Source organism: Lacerta agilis, chromosome 1 (assembly GCF_009819535.1).
Source record: "Lacerta agilis isolate rLacAgi1 chromosome 1, rLacAgi1.pri, whole genome shotgun sequence".
In the NCBI taxonomy this organism is placed as follows: domain Eukaryota; kingdom Metazoa; phylum Chordata; class Lepidosauria; order Squamata; family Lacertidae; genus Lacerta; species Lacerta agilis.
The window spans coordinates 127637637-127659881 of record NC_046312.1 but is presented as its reverse complement, the minus strand read 5'-3'; the positions used below and the strand labels follow the sequence as shown (position 1 = coordinate 127659881).

The following is a 22245-nucleotide window of genomic DNA, read 5'->3' as shown; positions in this document are numbered from 1 at the left end:
AAGAGGATTTCCCTACCTTAATGAATCCCTGTAGGAAGTAGCTACAATTCTATGATTCCATGGCCTCTGCCTGTCAACCATACATGCCAGTTAACTAAATTGATTGTACAAGCTTTTCTGCTTCAGTGCTGCTTGAATACTTGTGGTTTTTGAATGTCAAAAAGTACATCATTAAGAAGAGTTTTGCATATCTATTCAGAATATGCATGAAGCAACAAACTTAAAGAAGTGCTGGCATGATATTACCCTCCAAAGAGGAGGATTTAAGATAAGGCTAGACAGGAATTTTACCAGGACTGCTTTATACATGTAGGGTCCTGATTCAGTGTCCTGGACTAAATAGCGATTCATATTCTTCTTAGTACTAAAAGTTCTTGACTCAGTTCTTGCCATGCCCAAATTTGTATTATTAAACACAAAACTACTGCTCCCAATAAGGGGGAAAATAAGGAGAAATTTCTGTATTTTAAAAACTCAGCTGACGGGCTGAATCACCAAAGTGATGAGTGTTAGAAGATACAGCACAAGTAGCATTCACACCCATATTCATACTAAATTCCAAATCTGTATTATGCGATGCTCAAATGGCATGATTATTAGAATATTTAAATGTTAATGCAAAGGTAATGGTTGCTACTGAAAATCACTTCCTCACAGATAGGACTCAGATGTACCTGTGGTAACTTTTGGATAAGCTATTCCATGTGAGATGGCCAGGTAATCCTAAATCCTTGTGCTGGCGGTACAGTAGCAACCGAGCCATTGTGTTTACTTTTAAGTCAGACATTTGTGTCTTCATTCATCAAAGAGAGGGGTCTTCTTTTAATCCATACCCACAACCTTCCCCACCACTGACCAGCCCGGTATCTGTGAGCAACAGTGTGAACCTTTATGCTGTTCCTACAGAGGACATGCCTTTTTATGGCAACCTTGAGAAAACATCCCACTTTGTCCCAAATATAGGATGCTGTTTGAGGTGCCACAGGCAAAATAATTAATTGTGCCTCTGCATCTAAAAGGTCCAGAACTCTTCTTACTCTAGAGTTGAATTAATCTGGCCAAGAATACAAAATCAATTTTCTGATATTGAAAAATCACAACGTTGAAGAAACAAGACTGTACATTTGGATAATGACTATCAAAGGGGTGTCATATATCAAGAGATATTAAAGGGCTTTAAATATGCTCCTTGAATATATTTTTGGCACTCTTGCCGTTTACAGACAGAAGTTACATGTTTTGGCAAATAGCACCAACCCTAATGATATTAATACCTCAACATGGCCACTGGAAGCACCTCAAAGGAGACATGTCCCTTGGAACTCACTCTAAATGTCAATAGCACTGTGTTTCTTCATCTTCTACCGTGCTGATTAGAAAATTAGTTGTGCTAAGATGCGGTGGTTCTATTCTTAAAGAATCATTACGCCTAAAGCTACATTAAATATACAATTAGCCCTTGTTACTTCCATTTCTAAATTCCACACCAAAGAAACACGTTAATGGCGAATTTCATTCCCATATCTTACCACATAAATGTAGACTGGGGCTTTTTAGAGTTGTTCACACAGGGGACACACACACATCACATCACATCACATCACATTTTAGGTGAGAGCTATGGATCAAGGCCCCAGATTTTTAGCATCAGCTCCACTATATATTACCCCTCTCGTATTTAGGTGAGCGTTTTATATACAAGTGAATAGGGTTATGCTGAAGATAAAGTGGTGTGAACAAACCACAGCTTCAAGTTAGGCCAAGCCTGCACTTCTGTTTTCACTTGAAAGTAAGTTGCATTAAAATCAACAAGATTTGCTTCCAAATAAACATACACAGGATTGTTGTTACTTGCGTGGATTTTTTTTTTTTTAAGTTACAGGTGGGTAGCCGTGTTGGTCTGCCATAGTCAAAACAAAATCGAAAATTCTTTCTAGTAGCACCTTAGAGACCAACTGAGTTTGTTCCTGGTATGAGCTTTCGTGTGCATGCACACTTCTTCAGGTGTGAAGAAGTGTGCATGCACACGAAAGCTCATACCAGGAACAAACTCAGTTGGTCTCTAAGGTGCTACTAGAAAGAATTTTTGATTTTTTTTTTAAGTCAGCCCCTGCACCTGCAACCTGAAGTGGCACAGTATCACTGCATTCTTTTGCATGCTTGTGCAGAGACTAGACCTAGACGTGTGTTTTCACAGCTGGGATGGGATGAAAATAGCATTTACGGTTACATTCGGCAGTGACAAAATCTGTTACACAAAAAGGATTAAGACTGTAATCCTAAGCATGCTTGCTAGACAGAATGTCTTACCGAACACAGTATTGTATGGTAGGATTTCACTGTCTTTCTATATACATAAAAATGTAAGGTGCCATCATGGTCTGCAGTGTGTATGGCCACTACTAGGCAGCCATGCCAACTGCAGCATGAGGAACAGCAGGCAGGGCCAGGTTTGAAGTGCCACAGCCCAGAATTATTATTATATGATATCCATGGTTGTAGTTATGTTGACCGTTTAATTTAATGTGACCAGACCACTGATCTGACCAATATGTCAGTTAAGGCATACTGGACTGCAAACACCTTTAGATCACATTTTGCCCCTCAAAGAATTCTGGGCACCCCTCACAGAGTTAGAGATCCCAGCAACCCGTAACAAACTACAGTGCCCAGAATTCTCTGAGGTAAAGAATGTGCTTTGAATGCGATTTAAAGGTATTCAGTAGTGTGTATCCAAGTCTGACTCGTCACTTGCAAAAGTGTCAGAATTCTAGAATGTTATTTACCAATAACAAATGCTGGTAAAGCTTCTAGATCCTTCCTCACAATTCAACACATTTGCCACTCACCTGTCTCACTTTTTTATGGGCAGAGGTTCACCTGCTCTGAGCAGCTGCATGGCAGGCAGTAATCTGTTGGTGGTTACAACTTTCCTGTATCACCACACCTCCATCCAAGAAAAGCTTCATCTTTTTGAGTTTGGCCTATTCTGTAGTTATTAGGACTGCCCATAACAAATGTGACAACCCAGCTACGAACTTTCAGACATTACAAAGACATATCCATAGCCGTTTCTCTTTATATATTTTTAAAACTGTACTGTTGGATGGGACCCTGAGGGTCACCTAGTAAAATTGAAAGTAGTCCTGGGAAATGACAATTTCCTCCTACCAAAGACAAAAACTACACCCTATTTCTTTTCACATTTGTTTCCAATTTCAATGTACCTGTATAGCAGGATAATGTTGAGGTGTTGTTTTTCACTCACACTCCTCAGTTAGAAGTAACACTTTAAGACAGGAGCACTTGCTCATAATTCATCTGCCATTATTTAGGATTGACACTCCAAATGGTCCTGATTTCTCATTCCCATGGTTGAGCCCTAGGCGAACCACCTTCTGGCGCCCGCCCACCCCCCGCCAAAGCCTGCTTTAGCGGGAGGTGGGGGTGGTGGAGAGGCAAGCAGCAGTTTCTCTGCTGTAGTGGAGAAGCTGCTGCTCGCCCGTCCCGCCGCCCACCCCCCGCCAAAGCCTGCTTTAGCGGGAGCCGGGGTGGTGGTGTAGGGGGCAAGCAGCACCTCTCCGCTATAGCGGAGAAGCTGCTGCTAGCCCCAGGGCCGTCTCAGGCACATCTGCCACCGTGGCGCGGCGATCCTTCCGGCGCCCCCATGCATCCAGGGCGTCCAGGGGAGAGTGCTCCCCCCGCTCACTGCGCTTGAAGACGGGGCTGGGCAGCCGGTTCACAGCCTGCCCGGGAGCAGCATGGGCGGCAGCGGCTGTGCCGCCGGCGCGTGAGCGCCCGCCCACCCACTCGCCCGTGGGGGCGGGTTGGGGAGGGGGTGCCTGGTATGCCAGTGGGCTCGCGGGGGCTCCAATGGACGAGACGGGGCTGGCTAGCCCATACTGCCCAAGCCTGGCCAGCACCCCCTCCATTTTGGCGCCTTAGGCAATTGCCTAAATGGACGCACCGGCCCTGGTGCCTACTATGCTAAGGTTACCAGATTTTTTTCAATGAATCCAAGGACACTTTTCAGCTTCAATGGATTTTGTCAGGGGACTGATTTGTAAATCCAGGGACTGTCCCTGGGAAACGGGGACATCTGGTAACCTTATACTATGCAATCCTTGGAGCACCAGCCAAATACTTTTTCTTTACCCCCCCCCCCCAAGCTTTTCAGCAACACTAATAGTTTTGACATATTATAGCTTCATTAAGCTCAGAGTCTGTGGTTAATATTGCCTGCTGAGTATCTTCAGTAAAGCTTATCAGTTTCTTATTGATTCCAATAGCTTTGTTTTGTTGTTTATGCTGTTTGCTACTTGGCCCATGTATTTTAAACAACCTGAATTTACGATTCTGTATGTTTTGTTTTACTTGTGAGCCAACTAGAGGCTCCCCCCCCCCCATAAGCAGAACATAAATTCATTGGACAGTGAAAAATAATTCCCGTATCACTTCATCCTGGCTCACTCCCTTCTGCTTCCCCAGCATTTTGTGGCTCACCTCAGGTGCCAGCCTAGGTCGCTATGGCATCTTTCAAAAGCACCCAAGCAGGATTTGCCTTGAGGAGGAGAGGCTAGCAAAACTGAATACCTCTTAAAGGGCTCCACCTGCATTCTGCTGAATAGTAAGCCTACATTGTCAAAACAAAACCCAAAAGCCCAAAGGCAAAGGGATCTGTGGATATTCCATTTTGCTTCAGCCACGACACACGCAGACTCTACTGCTGAGGAATACAACTCATGTAAGATTCCCCAGCTTTCTTCTTACACACCAATCAAGGCCTCATCCTGTTTAAACCAGTATTGCGTGGCCAGGCAGAGTCCCCCAAATCCCATGCAGCCCCTGAGCGGAATAATGACACACGACAACGTGCTATGGGATTAAAATTGGCAACAACTTTGTTAAGATTCAGATGTAGGAAGACCTTGGCTCCGGCATTGGGCATTTATACTTCCCAGCCCCCCAGCCGGGGGTCTGGGTAACTTCAGGGTTATCCAGCATGTGTGGGGATTGGGCTAAGTCTGGAGAACATGTATTCAAGCAGATAGCCCCCCCCCCCCGGTTCGCCACTGCTGGAGGGGGAGGGCAATGACAACCTCTGGGCGTATGGCCAATGCCTCCCCCCAAGCCCCTTTAATGGGAACCCTGTTATCACTGCCGCACTGGGGGCATGGAGTCACCGCCCCATGCCCCCCCCCATTTAGGAAGATGAGTAAAGGATTCCACCCAAGGCCTGAAACTGCCAAAGTTGTGACGAATTGCTACGGGAAAGGCGAAACCTGCCAATGCAGGGAAATTCCTTTCTGGCCCTTCAACAGCGGCCTTGACATAGCAGCACCTGCGTACCTGTGGAGAAGAGGTTAACCTGCAAAATTAAGAGTTAATTGAGGGAGTGGAGGGTGGGAGAAGCTCTGGAGCCAACTGCTGCTTCTCGGGTAAGCTACACCCTCTATTGTGTACCGTGTGGTCCCTCCTCCCACCTGGCCAATCCCCCTGGCAACACCTCCCCAGGCGGGATTGGCGGCTGACTGGGGTAGGCAGAGACCACAGGTATCTTGCCCGGGAAGGTGGTGCCAGTCTGAACTGCCAGGTGCTGCTCTGGGATCTAAAGGGGCTGTGCGTGACCACGCAAAATGCGCACCCCATTTGATGTGGGGCACGGTCATTACCTCTGAAGAACCGATAGGTCAACCCTGATCACTTTCGAAGTGAATTGGGCTGTAATCCTGCACCAGTTTACAGGTGGGTAAATCGCATTGGGTGGATCTACTTGGCAATCTGTAGTCTATAAGCAAGCCAATCCCATAATGCCAATTTAGCTGTATCTAAGAATTTCTACTGTTACAGCTGGAAAACAACTTCACTCATGAAGTTTCAGCCTCCTTTTCAAGGAGAAAAATCCTTTCTTACCATTAGCATTACCCACAGAGACAGAAGTGCAAAAATGGCCTGGTTTGTGGGGCTGGATGTGCATTATCCTTGCTCATAGGGTGCCATCTATAGCGCTGGTGTGGCTCCACTCCTTTCTTTAATCCAAATTTACATGAGATTCATTCATGAATCTCATATTCTGAAAGTTTCCATGGGGTGAGTTTATGGGAAATGTTACCATGCCCTGGAGAATGACCGATCTTTGTCTTGCAGCTCAACAAGTAAAAAAATACCTCATGATAATAGATTTGGCATAGGAACTGAATGCCCTACCTCCAGATACTGCTCTTCACCTGTTAAGTAGGAGCTGTAGTTGTAGAACTTTATTAATTACAAATTATTAAATATAATTGGAAATAATGATAGCATGGCAATTACTTGTTTAGCCAATGAAAAGGAATTAGGATTTTTCCCCACAGCAAGCTCCACATTTCATTATGTCCAAGGGGAACTTCAGAGCCCCTTTTTAGCTCATTCTTGAAGCAATTTTTAGTCCCATTCTGTTACCTCTAAAACTGTGGTAATTATAAATTAATTTTCAAACAAGGTAAATTACTCTACTTTTTTTTTTTTACCTGAACCAGAATCAAACCTGAGACACAGGTTTAAACTGTTGAACATAAACAAAACTTCATAAAAGCAAAATATATTTAAAATGTGGTCTCCCAACCCACACTTTAATATTAGATATGCAAGTTTTGTATTTTGTAGTTACTGGAAATGTCAAAGAATGGCAAGGGCAATATTACAGGGATTGCAAATAAACCTGTAAATGTAGTGAGGGAAATTGTTGTATTCCAAACTCCTGTCTCTGAATATGCTACCAGCTTTTTATTATAATGATGGGAACCCTCTCCTTCCTGTCATGAACCAGCAGCATATCATCTTTCCAAAACCTACATGAGCTACATTTTATCATGATTCACAAAATCTAAAAATACAAAATCCTGTGAATCATACATACTTTAAATGCTAGAAGTAATTCAGATTACATATTTGACTTCAGGCAACCACCAAGCTGTTAGGTTTGTTCTTAAGACTATCAAGCCATTGGTTGGCTAAGTCAAACTATCTGAATCTAATTTAACACCACTAAGGTCCAATTCATATCACATATTGCTCATGGATGTTGTAAATTCACTGAGCTCATGGTAAAACCATCACATCAGTTCTACACAGGTGAATATTTTCTGAATGTTTGTTTGATGTGGAATTCACTATGCCAGACTGAACTATTGAAGGCTGTCTTAGTAAAATGCCACATTACATAAGAGACAATATAGACTCACCACTCAAAACTGATATGGTACAATCGTCCTAACAGTGGCTTTACCATGTTCAAAATTAATGCATGAATCAAGCCAAATTTATCATAAAACCTGCTACTTTTTCTTGGATCTTTAATCTTTTCCTTTGTGAACTTAACCTGGGAGTAACGTTCCCTTAACATAGTGGATCTTACTTCCAAGTAAACCTGCCTAACTCCCTGCCTTAACTGGCAAGTGAACCATGCTGACTGAAAGCAGGAGGGGTGGTTTCCCTGGTGTGTAATATCTTGGGATTAAGCTTCTTAAATCCGCTGGCTAGAAAATGCCATTCTCAATACCAGAGGTATCAAACCTAGCTGAAAATGCTTAAGGCAGCCAGCTGGAGAAACCCTTGAGAGGTCCACTGTCCCACCAGCTGGCTCAATAGCTGGCTCAATATGAACAGGCGTCCATAAGCGATAAGCCTTTTTTGAGGAAGACTACATAAGGAATATTCCATCTTTACGCTGCAGAATGAAAAAGTGCTGACAAGATTTAAACTCAGGGAAGCAAGTAGCAGCTCCCTGCCTGCTCTTCACCCTCCTAAAAATAGTGCCTACGAGAGGTCCATCAAGAAACGGATCCTTCCTTCCCTTTGCCCTAAGAAAGTTAAAGAACTCCCCAAGGGGGAGTGGCCACTACTCTCTGACACTTAATCCTGCCCATGATGTCACTGGCTTAAGCTAAATAAGAAGAAATAAGGCCAGGGAGTCAGGACCACTCTCAGGGATTCAGGCAGCTTCCAGCCTTTCCTCCTCTTCCCTTCCAACTTTCGCAGTCATGGTGGGTGCAGGAGAAAATTAGTTCTGCATAGTGAGCCAGTGGTTTGATCTAACATTGTCATTTCCAAATGTGTAATTAATGCCTAGCATAAGGGAGTCAGAGAACCAATATAGCATCCTACCAATATCATGCATCAGTGTGTGCATCTATTCTTATAGTTAATGTGAAATTACTGGGATTATTTGGGAAATCTTGTCTTACGTAATAGCTCGCATGTTTTCTGTCTTTTATAGCAGGTTGTTGTTATCAATAGTCTGTAATTCATGTTTGCTGAAATATATGTGCAGTAGAATCCAGATGCACAGCCTGCCTATGAACAGTAACAAAATGGCATGTTTTTAAAATAAAGGCTTAAAGGACATATGGGTCTTAAACCTTCTGTTTTATTAGTTATTTTGAATGTAGTATTTATTGCACAACGATATTTTCAATATTATGTTCTCTACTGTAATGCAATAATATGTTCCTCGAAAAAGGATTAGGATATTTAGATCATAATGTATGTGTGTGTGTGTGTATGCTTGCTTCTGGTTGTGTGCAGGAAGATATTATAATGGACTTCAAATACTTACATGGCATTGTTATCTGGTTTTATTATTATTTTTCTAACATAAACTGCCTTTGGAGGGCTTTGCCCTGAAAGGTGGCCTGGAAAGATTTCAAATAATGGAATACATAAAATACATTTGTTGCCAAATTAGTTCATGTAAACACACTATAGGATATGTATAACTTTTGTCTGTCAATGCAATTTTCCCTCCAAGAGTACTAGCTTTTTACTTTCCTCTCTCTTTTGCCAAATGCAGTCCTTCAGCGCTGATCAGATTGCTGGTAAGTGGAACATAAATTCAATTCCCTGCGTGTTGATGTGATTCATTGCACGGAACATCAAATACTGGATACTCATTAGCTTAAGTAGGCATCGTTCCATTAGCAACCTGGTGGCATCTCAGCTACACTTGAAAAATCGGACAAAATCATTTTCTTTGCATCTTGGGAAGATGTTTCAAGGAGCAAGCTGGATGCTGTCAAGTCCAACAAGTCATTTTTTTTTAAAAAAAGGGGCTTTTTGTGATTGATTTTTTTTCTAACAGATCGAGTTCTCCAAGGAACAACAGGATGGTAAGTTTTTGGGGAGAGCCAGTAAACATATAGAGAGGTATTTTAATACCATTGGAATATGCCCGCTGGTATAAACAGTGAAGCTTATTTGACTTCACTCATGGAGACTTCCACCACTTAAAGATCAGGCCACAGATTCCAAATCACTTCTTTAGATGTTTTATGTTTTGCCGTTGACTGCCTTGAAGCACAGATCACAAGAGAGTGCTGCCTTCTCCTTCTGGCACATAGCTCTTCAGAGAGCTGGTAAGGCAGTAATGACAGAATGAGGTTTAAAGCCATTAGTAAGGAAGAAAGCAGAGAAACAAAAATATATAAATATTGCATATTGATAAATAAATGAAGGATTCATGACTGTCCAGTCAATGCATGTATGATTATAACTCCTAGGAAATGCTAAGGGAATATCAAGCTGTATTGCTGAGGTGGGGCAGAGCTAAATAAATTTAACTAAGAATATAGTATGTAATATGAGTGTCTTGAGTTAAAGGGAATTTGGGGCTATTTATTTATTTATTGTAATCAGCCTGTTGTATACATTTCATAATTCTGGTAAATTAATGTTCCTACCCCCACAAAAAACCAATCTGTGTGTCTTTGTTAGACAAAAGAAACAAATACCCCAACTTTATTAATTAAATAGCCTAAAATATTACTTCTGTAAAGATAGTTTTATTTGATCCCAATTTATGTAAGTCTTTTATTGTTCAATTAAAAGCAAGACACCTTTATCACTAACATCACAGCCCTAACCTTGTCTACTCAGAAGTAAATCCTGTTGAATTCAATGGTGGTTACTCCACCGAGTAAATGAGGCTAGGATTCTGTATAGTAGTAGTATTATAAGGCTTATTGCCTATGATCCATTTTAATGCAATGTCACAGCAGTTGAATGGCATGTTGATATGCTACCACTCATAGGGGATCAATATACTACAACGCTTTGGATTTTATTTGTCAAATAAATGGCTTGCATTATGTGATTTAAGATATGAGTATACAGGTGAAACTCGAAAAATTAGAATATTGTGGAAAGGTTCATTTCTTTCAGTAATTCAACTTAAAAGGTGAAACTAATATATGAGATAGACTCATGACATGCAAAGCGAGATATGTCAAGCCTTTATTTGTTATAATTGTGATGATTATGGTGTACAGCTGATGAGAACCCCAAATTAACAATGTCAACTTTGGGGTGTTCATCAGCTGCACGCCACAATCATCACAATTATAACAAGCAAAGGCTTGGCATATCTCACTTTGCATGTCATGAGTCTATCTCATATATTAAACTCCAGTAGCTAATGAAAACAATTGCTTACATAAATGGACTTTTCCACGATATTCAAATTTTTCGAGTTTCACCTGTATGATGCAGAATGCCCCAGATATGGTGAATGTCAGCATTCAATGGTATATCTACAAAGAGCTTGGTGGGGTGGGGGATATATATCTGTTTTCAGTCATTCACAAAATTCCTCTGGGTTGCCAACATTCACATTTAAATGGCAACATTCAGCAAAATCTGGATGTTCACTGTAACATGGGGATTCTAAATGAAACCATCAAATAGCAGGATTTCATTGACTTGATTTGATATGCCCTTGCTGTAGTGAGTACCTATTATTTTTTACATTTATTACACCTATAAATTGAATGAAAAACTCACATTGCCTAGAATGTACATTTGATTTAAAAAGCTCTCTCTCCAGCTTCATATTCTGCATTAACAGCTTTCACAAGCAATACACTCCAGATTAAAGGGTATTCTTGGAGTTGCTTGTTAAGGTGACCATAAATTAATTTTCTAGATTAAATTTAAATCAGTCAAAACCAAAGTATTTCAAAACAAAAGAGCTGGCCAACATTTAGTAATAACACTTTTAACAGTTGAAACACTTTCTTTAGTCATATTAAACTGCTATAAAAGAAAAGTTGCCCCCAGTTAATACCATTTTTGGGGCTTATTAAAAAGTTGACAAACACCTAGCCAATTAAAGAAGATGTGGAAGAACCCTAAAATAGAATTTTTAATAAATAAATCATTGCACTGCCCAACATGAAAGGGGGTAAAATCAGAATCCCAGCTGTGTCTCTAAGCACCCCCATACACCTGTGGACTTAGGTTCACATTCTGCCTACTGCAAAAACGTAATTTTAAACCTATTGAGATCTTGCATGGAGTGGAGAGGAAAGAATTTCAGTCACAATGCATGCCTATAAAGAAAGGAAACATCTCTGGCCTTCCAATTGTTTCAGCAATGCCCATCTGTTCTTGGGCTGCAAATACACTGGTCCAAAATACAGAGCAAAAACAATCTGAGGGACAGAAGAACATGCTTGAAGCATACTCTACAGAGCCTATTATTACCGTTAAAAATGTTAAACCAGACTTAAAAGCTGAGCCAATATTGTTCGGATTTGCACTGTAACCTGTTTCCCACCAGTATACATGGAAAACTGTCTGCTGTCTGCAGCAGCTGAAAGTGAGGAATTTGCATTTTACGTCCCCGAAAAGTGGGTAGTCTTTTAAAAAAAGAATTAAAATGGCGAGGAGTTGGTGATGAGATCTTCCATTGGTGTAAATGAGTGAAGTTCTGTTGTTTGTAGCCACTGAGGAAATATCAAATGTGAGCCTGGGAGCATGTAGCAGTCTCTTCTCTTCAATTCTAAAAGGCCAGAACTTTATGAGCTGTAATGGGAGAGGGCTAGGAATCGAAGTGCCTTGCAGGTCTCGACGCATCAGACAGTGAGGGGATTAATATCAGATATATTGGGTTACATACTAGCAACCGCACGTCCTGCCTCAGCAATTTAGGAGAGGGCTAGGAAACTTCTTGAGGCAGTATAAGGAGGGCAAGAGGGAGCACCAAAATAGTCCAGCTTCACAAGCACCCAGGAGAAAATGAATGGAGGCTGCATAATTTGCCATGGGGAAAATTATGCCATGGGGAAAATTACTGAGTGTGCGTCGACCGAAAGACAGAAGGAGCAGAGTTCTATATAAAGCAGAAATTTACGCTGTGCGAGGCGTTATGTGGCTTCAGAACAAACTGCAAATTGGTCTAGAAGAAATTTCAAAACTGCTCTGTGGCAACTGCTCTGTGACACTCTGGGTATTTAACAGCCTTACAAATGCAGTGTAGAAGGCGAAAACTTTAAACCCCTCCAAAGACACACCTATTCATGCTGTCTTGCCGTTCTGTAGGAACTACTTGCTTTCCCACATTATTCATACAGCTTCGCTTCTGTGCCTCTCAAAGTACTTTTACACAATGCTTGCTGTTTTCAGCTGCCAGTTGTGTCAGATCCTTTTTCCATTTGCTCAACTCTTTGGCTGTCTGGAATGGCCCCCTGTAACCATAATTTCAAGGTTCTACCTTGCTTTATATGATGGCGATAACAGTGATGGCGACGTCTTGATTTATACCCCACCTTTTTCTTGTGACGGGACTCAAGTCCTCTTACAGATAAAAATAAGAACCACTAGAAACATGGGAAAGACAATTAGACATGGATAGAATTAAAACTATACACATATACAACATCTATATGCATACAGACAGTTACGATGAAAGCTCCTACATGTGGAAGAGCCCCGTTGCTTCAGCTGCAGAGGAGAGTAACCAAAAAAGGGTGAAACAAAATAGGAAACAAAAAAGGGTGAGACATCCACACCAGTGCTTCCTTCTGTGGAGACTCCACTCATGCAATTTCTCTCTCTGGAAAGTGGGGTGAAATCAGATCAGGTGTCAGAGCACGATGCCCCAGTTCATATCTTTCCTCCTCCTCCATGAGCCTATGGCAATGTGGCATGGAGGATTTTAAAAATGTATCAACCTTATCAGGGCTCTATTAGCCATCATAAGATATGGTAAACAGTCAATATTTATTGGGGGCAGGGTTGTGAATCATAGGGTCTCACTGCTTCCATGAAACCACACTTTAAAAAAAAAAAGGAACAAGGGAGGGGGGTGAATCTCAGCTTGTAATGGCTGTTAGAGGCAAAAAAAATGGTGTGTGTGTGTGTAAAAATAAATTTGGAACTACCAGTAAAATTATGCAAATGTCACACCACTGGAATTTTGCTTGCAGAGAAAGTGACCCTAGTAATATTTATACCATAGTTGATACAAACTAGTGTATGGTCAAGTTGTTTGGCTACGGTGACACTGACATTTTCCTCTTGCAGACTTTAAGGAGGCCTTCCTCCTTTTCGACAGGACTGGTGAAAGCAAGATCACCCTAAGCCAGGTTGCAGATGTCATTCGTGCTTTGGGGCAGAACCCCACTAATGCTGAGGTCAAGAAGATCATGGGAAACCCCAGCAATGAGGGTAATGACTCTGAGATGAAAGGGTCTCTATTATGTCCTCTTATCGTTCAGTCAAATTCTCCTTTCCCACTACCTTAGTTCTAGTGAAGATGGAGTGTGCTTTCCTCTTATACAAGCCTTCGGTTTGTAGAATGTGTGAATGTACAAAGTAAATTTTTTCAGCTCAACAGTTTTATTCCAGCTACCCACCCAAATTAAATTCCTGATGTCTTCGGTGAGAAAGAATCAAGCATGTGCCAAGGGCATAACTGAAGACATATGATACAGCTACTTCATGAAATTAAATAGTTCAAGATCTGACTAGTGCCTGGTGGGACCTACCGTATATAAACTGACTTGAAACTGCCGTCTGTACTGAGCCCCTTAAGCGACCATCACCTCACCAGTGGTTAGTTTAGCTATTTCTAGGAATCAGAAGGCTTGATTAGCTTTTAACACTTGCTGAATCCAAGGATTAGAGGATTTTTGTTGGGGGCAGGCTTTTGTTAGGGGAGACAGAACCTCAGTTAAGTATTTTTATTGCTTTTTATTTATTTATGGGGGGGCAGCTTCCCCCATCCCCTCTTGGTTGCCCCCATGGGTCTGGCACTCCTCACCCCACAACTCATAACAATATCTAAATCACAGCCCCTTTTTTTCCTTTTCCTTGAAAGCTGTTAGCAAGCTTTACCAGTGTGAAGATGCTGTACGAAAAGCCATAGTACAGAACACTAGAAACGCCACAAACCCAAAATACAAAAAACTGCTGGTGCAAAAGCTAGCAAACCAGCTTACTAAAAATACAAAGCCCTATTTGCACTCCTACAAATCTTGGTTTCCATGCAGGGTGGTTTTTAGATGGCTAAGCCTGAGGGCAGGTACCATCTTATTATCGTAAGGTGTTGTGGGATCTGATGAGTGGGACGAAACTATAATTAATAGATACATAATGCATGAAATAAATAGTGTGTTCAAATTAAATTACAGATCCTTTTTCACAAGCAGTGCAACCACTGTGTGCTTGTGTTTCCTTAGAAATGGAGCTGGACAACCATTAAATTATGATTCCTGTAAAAACCGTCCCCATCCATTGAATACAGATTTTCTTCCTTTATGTGTGTGTAGCATCACCTGATAATAAGTACAACAATAGGCAAAGACTTCATTGTTTTATGACTACCTGAAAGCTTTGGCAGTAGTACCATATTGTGAAGGAAGAAATTTAATCTCTAAAGGAAGCATAGTTTTGGTTAAGAGACAGGTGTAAATCACAGGATAGCACTTCAGGAGAACTTCCTAAAGCATCACAAATATATCTGAGAACATTGCTGATAATGTTGTTTTATTGTAGAGATGAATGCTAAGAAAATTGGGTTTGAAGAGTTCCTGCCCATGATGCAAGCAGCAGCTAATAACAAGGAGCAGGGTACCTTTGAAGACTTCGTTGAAGGTCTGCGTGTCTTTGACAAAGAGGGCAATGGGACCGTCATGGGTGCTGAACTCCGTCACGTATTGGCCACTCTGGGTAAGGCTTCAAAAAGTCCTCATAGAATTATAGGGTTGGAAGGAAACACAAAGGCCATCTGGTCCAAGCCCGTGCAATACAGGAATATTTTGCCCAACATGGGGCTTGAACCCCTGACCCTGTGTTAACTGTACTATAGATATGTTTTGTTTTTTATAAAAGTTACTTTTATTTGGCTTTCTTCAATTAAATCTGGGAACTGGAATTTTGGTCAGAGCACCGAGAATTCTCTGTAAGGGATCCCAAGTCTTTCCACCCCCTTAAAGCAAGCAATGGAGTCCTCTGAGAGACAGGTTGGAATAAAAATAGGAAAATAAGGTAAATGTTTCTGGAGCTGTCCAGGCAGAAGATTAACTTTTTAACCACTTTAAATCTATATTGGCATTAGTGCCCAATTATTATTTCCAATGTAATAAAATGGATATTTATAATAGCGAAGGCCTGTTTATTTAAATTTTGATAATCCGCACTTTCACTGAAGTATAACAATGTGGTATAAAACATTCAAGATTATAATAAAATAACTAAAAGTATAATTAAAAGTAACTCTTTACTGTGGCTGTTGATACCTGAGGTGTATGTTTTTGGACCTGCCTTATTTTTAAGGTTGGAATTTGTTTTAAGTTGTTTTTATATTATGTTTTAATGATGTAGCCCACCTGGGATGGAGAGCAGTAATACCAACATACATACAGACATCAATAAAACATCATTAAATCCTGGTTGGCTAAAAAGAAATATATTGCAAAGGCACTGAGAATCATACAACTGCAGGGACAGAGCCTATGATTTTTTGGGGGGGTGAAACTTAATTTTTGCAAATTTCTTCAGTGAAGGGTCTTAAAAATAGGTGTTAGAGTTTGAGGAATTTATATTTGCTATTATTTTGCGATTGGACAACATTTAGCTTGGTAAGTCTATATTTGATGAAGAAGTTTCGGAAAACCAGATAATTTTAATTTTACCTTCTCAAAATCTCAGGTAATGATAGATAGATAGATAGATAGATAGATAGATAGATAGAATATAAACTACAAGCACTTGGTAATTGTTTGCAATGATATCTGTGCAATTTTACACACATTTAATTTACCAAGCAAAACTTAATTATATTAATTTAACCAAAAATATTTTGAAATTCCCAAGTCATGTTACAATTTTTTAGCACCCATCATATTTGAAAGTTGAAAGTTGAATAATTCAACATGCCCTTTTGCAAGGGTACCTCTCCTTTGTTATCCTGCGTAGTCATGGGTCTGTTGTGAGCACCTAGAAAGTTGCTTCAGCAGCAGCAGGAAACAAAGGTGATCCACCCTGAGTTCCGCATGTCAGCATTTTGACCGCATAACCACATGGCACCCTTGGCTAAAAGTCCACATAGATTGCTACAGCACCGCAAGTCCCATGACATCACTAGTGTCAGAACTGAAGAGCTATCAGAACAGATACACTGTCCTAGTTTGTACATCTACTGTTAAAATATGGTTTAATTGGAACAAGCTGGTGCAAGCTGCTCAGAAGTCTCCACTTCAGTTCTCCCCCACCCTGTTCCTGCTGTTGCCGTTCCAGGGAGGAAATAAACCAGAGGCCAGCTGTGTGTTACATGTGAATCAGCACTCGTAGTTTGTTTCTCTGAAAGAAACCATGAGCCAGTAAGCTAAGAACAAACTTTGGCTTCTACTTGGGGTTTCTTTGGAGTGAAACACACCATAGGCCTCTGTAGGAACAGGATGCTGAATTAGATGTGTCTTTGGTCAGATCCAGCAGGGCTTTTCTTATATTTACATCTGTAAACTGCTTAGAAGCCATTTTGGCACATAAGCAGTATAGTTGTACCTTGGTTCTTGAATATAATCCATTCCGGAAGTCTGTTTGACTTCCAAAAATGTTCGAAAACCAAGGCACAGCTCCCAATTGGCTGCAGGAGCTTCCTGCACTCAAACGGAAGCCGTGTCGGATGTTCATCATCCAAAAAACATTCAAAAACCGAACGTTCAAAAACTTACTTACTGGTTTTTGGCATTCTGAAGCCAAAACGTAGGAGTACCAAGGTGTTCAAGAACCAAGGTACGACTGTATATAACATCATCGCCACCATAAATACCTTCTGTGGTTTAGGTGAGAAGATGAAGGAAGAAGAAGTAGAGGAACTGATGAAAGGGCAGGAAGACTCCAACGGCTGCATCAACTATGAGGGTAAGTTCCACCATACAGTAGGGGAAAGCATCCATGGGGTGCGGTCAAATGGAAGAGGGCAGCGGTGCTGGAGGAAGGAGAATTTAACACTTCCCTCACCCATGCTGTTTTCCCAAATAAATTGCACACCCCAAGCTGCTATTTGCTTTGTTGGAGACCCAATATAAAACAGTGGTACCTGTGTTTTCCTCCCCAGTAGCTTTGGGGGGAATTTCAGCTGGGGAAAACGTGCAGGAGGAAAGGGGGAAATATCCTCTCCTCAACACTGTTTCACTAGTGTAATCCATTCCTCACCGAAGCACAGATGCCTTTCCTTTTTAAGTTGGCATATCAGATCATGGATTTCTCATGTCACATCTGTTTGTGCTCTGAAGAGATGCTGGAGATTGAACAAAGCGGATGCTCTACCACTGAGCCATGTCCCCTTCCCAAATGATGGGTTTGAATTTGTAGTGTGGCCTTATCAGCAGCCCAATGCGGACAAGCTTGTTGCAAGGGAAAGGGGATGGCCAGTGTCCAAAGCGTTGGCTCATATCCAACGGAAAAGAAAGGAGATTGTTTATGGGGCCACATGAAAAGTATGGCATCCCTCGCCCCCTTTCAGCACTGAGAATGGTGCATGAATAGCAGCTGTTTTGTGTAGGTTGAAATCCAATGCTCCTGGCACTGGCACACCTGTCTTTCCATGAAAGGAATGAAAGGTTCCCTATCATTACCACACCAGCCATGTGCTTTTGAGCTATTAATTTATTAGATGTTGAGCTTTTCAGCGTTTCCCAATGACTTCTCCCAATGATTTCATGTAGGTTTGGGTTGAAGAGTCATCAGTCTGCAGATGACACTTGGTCAGCTCCTCCTCAGCTCCCCACAGGCTGTTGAACTTTTCAGCCAATGACTGGAGGCTGTACAGGGTTGGATGAGAATGAACAGGCTGAAATTGAATCCATTGGGCAAGGAAACCCATAACTTTGGACAGAGGCTTACACTGGTCTTAGATGAAGCTGTTCTCCCCTCAAAGGACCATGTTTGCAGTTTGGGAGTGTGCCCCTGGACTCAGTGCAAATTGGGGGTGCTCAGGTGGCAGCAGTGGCCAAGGGTGCTTTTTGCCAGTTTAGGTTGGTATGCCAGCTGTGATCCTATTTGGAGAGCAGAGCTTGCCTCAGTTATTCATGCGCTAGTGACATCTAGACTAGACTACTATAATGCACTTCATGGCAGAGGTGCCTTTGAAGATGGTCTGGTAACTTTGATTGGTACAAAATGCGGTCACTTGGAAACCAGGCATTTGGAACATATTTCACTAATATTTCATCAGTTGCACTGGTTGCCAGTGCATTTCTGGGCCCAATTCAGAGTGCCCGAAATGGTTTGGAGACGGGTCCATCTGTACCTGTCTCAACCTGCTCTAATGTAAAGCTCTACCTTGCAGGCCCTGTTAATATGCCAGCCTGCAAAGATGGTTAGGTTGCTGGGCACTTTCAACAGTTGTCCCACGGCTGCAGAATTCAATCCTGTGTGAGATCAGGCAGGCTTCATTCCTCAGGCTTCTTACTATGGTCTGACTCCACTGGGGGTTGTTGCTGCTGTTGTTGTGCTTACGCTGACTTTTGAAGGAAGCAGCTGTACTAAATGCTTAAAACGGTTTAAATATTAGGTTTTATTTTGTATGTCACGGTAAGTCCAACATATAAATAAACAAAGAGCAGCTGGAGAAATCCCTGCATGGCTTCAGTTGAAAAGCAACAGGCAGGGGTCAGAGAGAAATGCCATATGTGTGGCTTCCAGAGGGTGGGGTAGTGTGGAAGCTGGAATGAAGAGAGAGGGGGAGGGAGGGAGGGAGGGAGGGAGGACAATTACTGTAGCTTGAAAAAATGCAATGATTTTGATAGAAAGGGATCAGGAACTGCATGAAAAAAGGACTCTGAACCATTAGCAGATCCTCATAGAATCACAGAAGTGTTGGAAGGGACCCTGAGGGTCATCTAGCCCAACCCCCCCTCCAATGCAGGAATCTCAAAATGCGGTCCTCCATCCAGCTCTATCTACAAGAACTGCAAAGACGACCTGATTGCTTTGTGAGGTAGCTGGGACTGAAGCAACAGGGCTCAAGAGTGTATAAGAAGTAATCTCAAGAAAGACAGGAGATCAGAGTATTCACATCTCACTTTGGATTTATCAGTGCTGCCATTTGTCGACTGGTGGCAGGCGCTACTAATTAAATGAGGTGATAGTCAAGTTTTATTTATTTTTATTATCTTTCTCATGAATTTACACACCACAATTGTAAAAGGCCCCAAAGCAGTTTACAAAAAGATAAAACAGTAAAATCAATGAAAATTTACAACCGCACCTTAAAACATACAAAAGCTAAAATACTAAAACAGATTAACCTTATCTCAACTTTCTAAGCACCTGGGTAAAGGTAAAGGGACCCCTGACCATTAGGTCCAGTCGCGGACGACTCTGGGGTTGCAGCACTCATCTCGCTTTACTAGCCGAGGGAGCCGGCATACATCTTCCGGGTCATGTGGTCAGCATGACTAAGCTGCTTCTGGCAAACCAGAGCAGCACACAGAAACGCCTTTTACCTCCCCACCAGAGCGGTACCTATTTATCTACTTGCACTTCGTGCATTCGAACACTAGGTTGGCAGGAGCAGGGACCAAGCAATGAAAGCTCACCCCACCACGGGGATTTGAACCACCAACCTTCTGATCGGCAAGCCCTAGGCTCTGTGGTTTAACCCACAGCGCCACCCGTGTCCCTAGGCTTGTCTAAACAGGAATTTTTTAGCAGGCACCAAAAAGTACAGTGTAGGTACCTGCTTGCTCTCAATAGGCAGGTAATTTCAAAGTACAGGCACTACCACACTAAACAATCGAGTTCTTACAAATGTAGAACAGGGGTATTACGTGGCACTTAGTGCCAATTCTGCCAATCGAAGCGGTTGAATGGGCACATGTTGGGTAAGGCAACCTCATAGTTTTACTCAGAGCAGGTCCATTTAAATTAATGGACCTAACTTGGGAAAGATGGAGGGCACAAGGAGAAGGGGACGACAGAGGACAAGATGGTTGGACAGTGTTCTCAAAGCTACCAACATGAGTCTGACCAAACTGCGGGAGGCAGTGGAAAACAGGAGTGCCTGCCGTGCTCTAGTCCATGGGGTCACGAAGAGTCGGACATGACTAAACGACTAAACAACAACAAACTTAGTCATGTTCATTAATTTAAATGGGTCTACTCTGAGTAAAACTTAGTTAAATACCACCCACGGGGTTCAGCTCATGTTGTAATTCTACTACTGGCTCGTCAGTTCCGCTGAAATATGCTCTCAGTACAGAATTTTGGACACACCTGGAAATGTTTGTTTTATTATTATATGTACTAACAGTGGACACAGTTCTATTGAGTGCTTGTTCTTATGGAGCTAAAATGATGCCAGCCTTGCATGAGAAGGAAGTAGCAGTGGGTTGAGGGAGAACCCCAAAGTTTGCAGAAGTACCAAAAACTAAAAACTAAAAACCCACACCTTGGGTGGGATCCTAGTCCTAATAGTCCAATGTGGACCAAGCACACTCTGTGGGTATGGAAGGCTGACTGGCTCTTGGGGAAGGGAAAAAGAAAACCGAGAGGGAGGTGGATTGGGATGGAGCAAGAGCACTCCATACTGCAATGTCTTGTTTTAAGTTCCCTGCTTCCATGACATATTGATTATGTTTTATTCCGCAGCATTTGTGAAGCACATCATGTCTGTCTAAACAGATTTCTCAAAGACACGTAGTTTGGTAAGTTCCTTCTGTACACATGCTCTGGTTTCTTTCACACTTCTATTTGTGGGTGACTTTTATTATCTGCATGTAGCCAGCAGTAGCACTGAGCTACTGTCGGTGGCATCCCTACCAGTATCAGCTGAATTTCTGTGGGTGACAATTTGAAAAGAGCTGCATTGGTTTATAATACAAAAAGGACCCCGTGACATTTAATCACCCAAGAGCCTCATGTGTGATCCTTTCAAGGGTTTGACACAACTGTAACAAGTACATAAATAAGTGAATGGTGTCTCAGTCCCACTTAGAGCAATTCTGTCTCTCATTAAAGTCCATTAGAAGAGCTTAACTTGGGCTGGATTGTGTCCACACTTCCTGTCTAATGCTGACTTTTCTCTAAGATCTAAAACATAGCTCATAGGCACACAAAAATAACTAACGGCAGCATTGGGGCTTTAATCATATTATACATTTCACTCTGGTATCCAAATAACCTGACATAAACACTTAGGAGCTTATGTGGTCTCATCAATAGGTCCAGAAGATACCAAGTCAGCTATGGTTGACCAAGAACAAGTTGTTATCAATCTCAGTTTTCATGTCTGTAAAATGGGACTATTGCCACCTAACTCACGGGGTTATTTGAGAGAGAAAGTATTTATTGCAGGTTGAAAATGTAAATATAGGCATTTCCCCTCCTGACTTATAATAAAATACAGAATCTAATGTTATTTGTTTTGCTTTTTGACAGAACAAGATCAGTGGGCACTTCAGATCTACAAATCTAGGAAACCATTGCTCCATCCAGTAACACCATCCTAGAGCCTTAAAGGATTGTAATAGATGCCTTCCAATCATCCCCTTTTTTAAAGCCATCAGCCTCAGACACCAATTGAATCTCAAAGTTTTTACACTTCACAGAAGAAGCACTTGCCAAGGCAAATGAGAAGGACTATATTGCCACAGCTGTAAAGCCCAATTATCTTTTTTTCCATATTGTCCACCATGAAAACAGTGTACGTTCTTGGCCGGAGGAATACGAATCTGATAATAAATCTCTGTGGTCAGTGAATGGCTGGAAAATCTTTCTTTAATCTGTTCAGATCCCCATTAAAACAAATTTGAAGTCTTAATTTATTTTCTCTATATGTTGTATTCCATACAATAAAGTTTTATCAAAAAAAGATATTATCTAAGGTTCAATTTGATTTCATGTAGATCCTAGAGCGGTTTTAATTCCTTGGGGGTGAGAGATAGAGTGAATTTTTTGAACAGTTCTTCAATGGTTTCAAAT

At 41.7% G+C, this 22245-nt stretch overlaps 1 protein-coding gene across 4 annotated transcripts in view; it reads left to right on the top strand.

The window, feature by feature from the left end:
- MYL1 (myosin light chain 1) overlaps positions 1 to 22023 on the top strand; it is a 31229-nt gene extending 9206 nt beyond the window's left edge. Inside the window, exons 1-7 of one of the 4 annotated variants that reach the window (XM_033170835.1) lie at positions 7950 to 8024; positions 8831 to 8855; positions 13339 to 13482; positions 14812 to 14985; positions 17104 to 17181; positions 20914 to 20969; positions 21703 to 22023. In XM_033170835.1, coding sequence (XP_033026726.1) covers positions 8022 to 8024; positions 8831 to 8855; positions 13339 to 13482; positions 14812 to 14985; positions 17104 to 17181; positions 20914 to 20942 — 453 coding nt within the window. In that variant the 5' untranslated portion in view covers positions 7950 to 8021 and the 3' untranslated portion in view covers positions 20943 to 20969; positions 21703 to 22023. Of the gene's footprint in view, positions 1 to 7949; positions 8025 to 8824; positions 8856 to 9118; positions 9147 to 13338; positions 13483 to 14811; positions 14986 to 17103; positions 17182 to 20913; positions 20970 to 21702 lie in introns of those variants that run through there. The other 3 variants (XM_033170818.1, XM_033170810.1, XM_033170826.1) reach the window with 3 other exon arrangements.
- Positions 22024 to 22245: the final 222 nt, after the last annotated feature.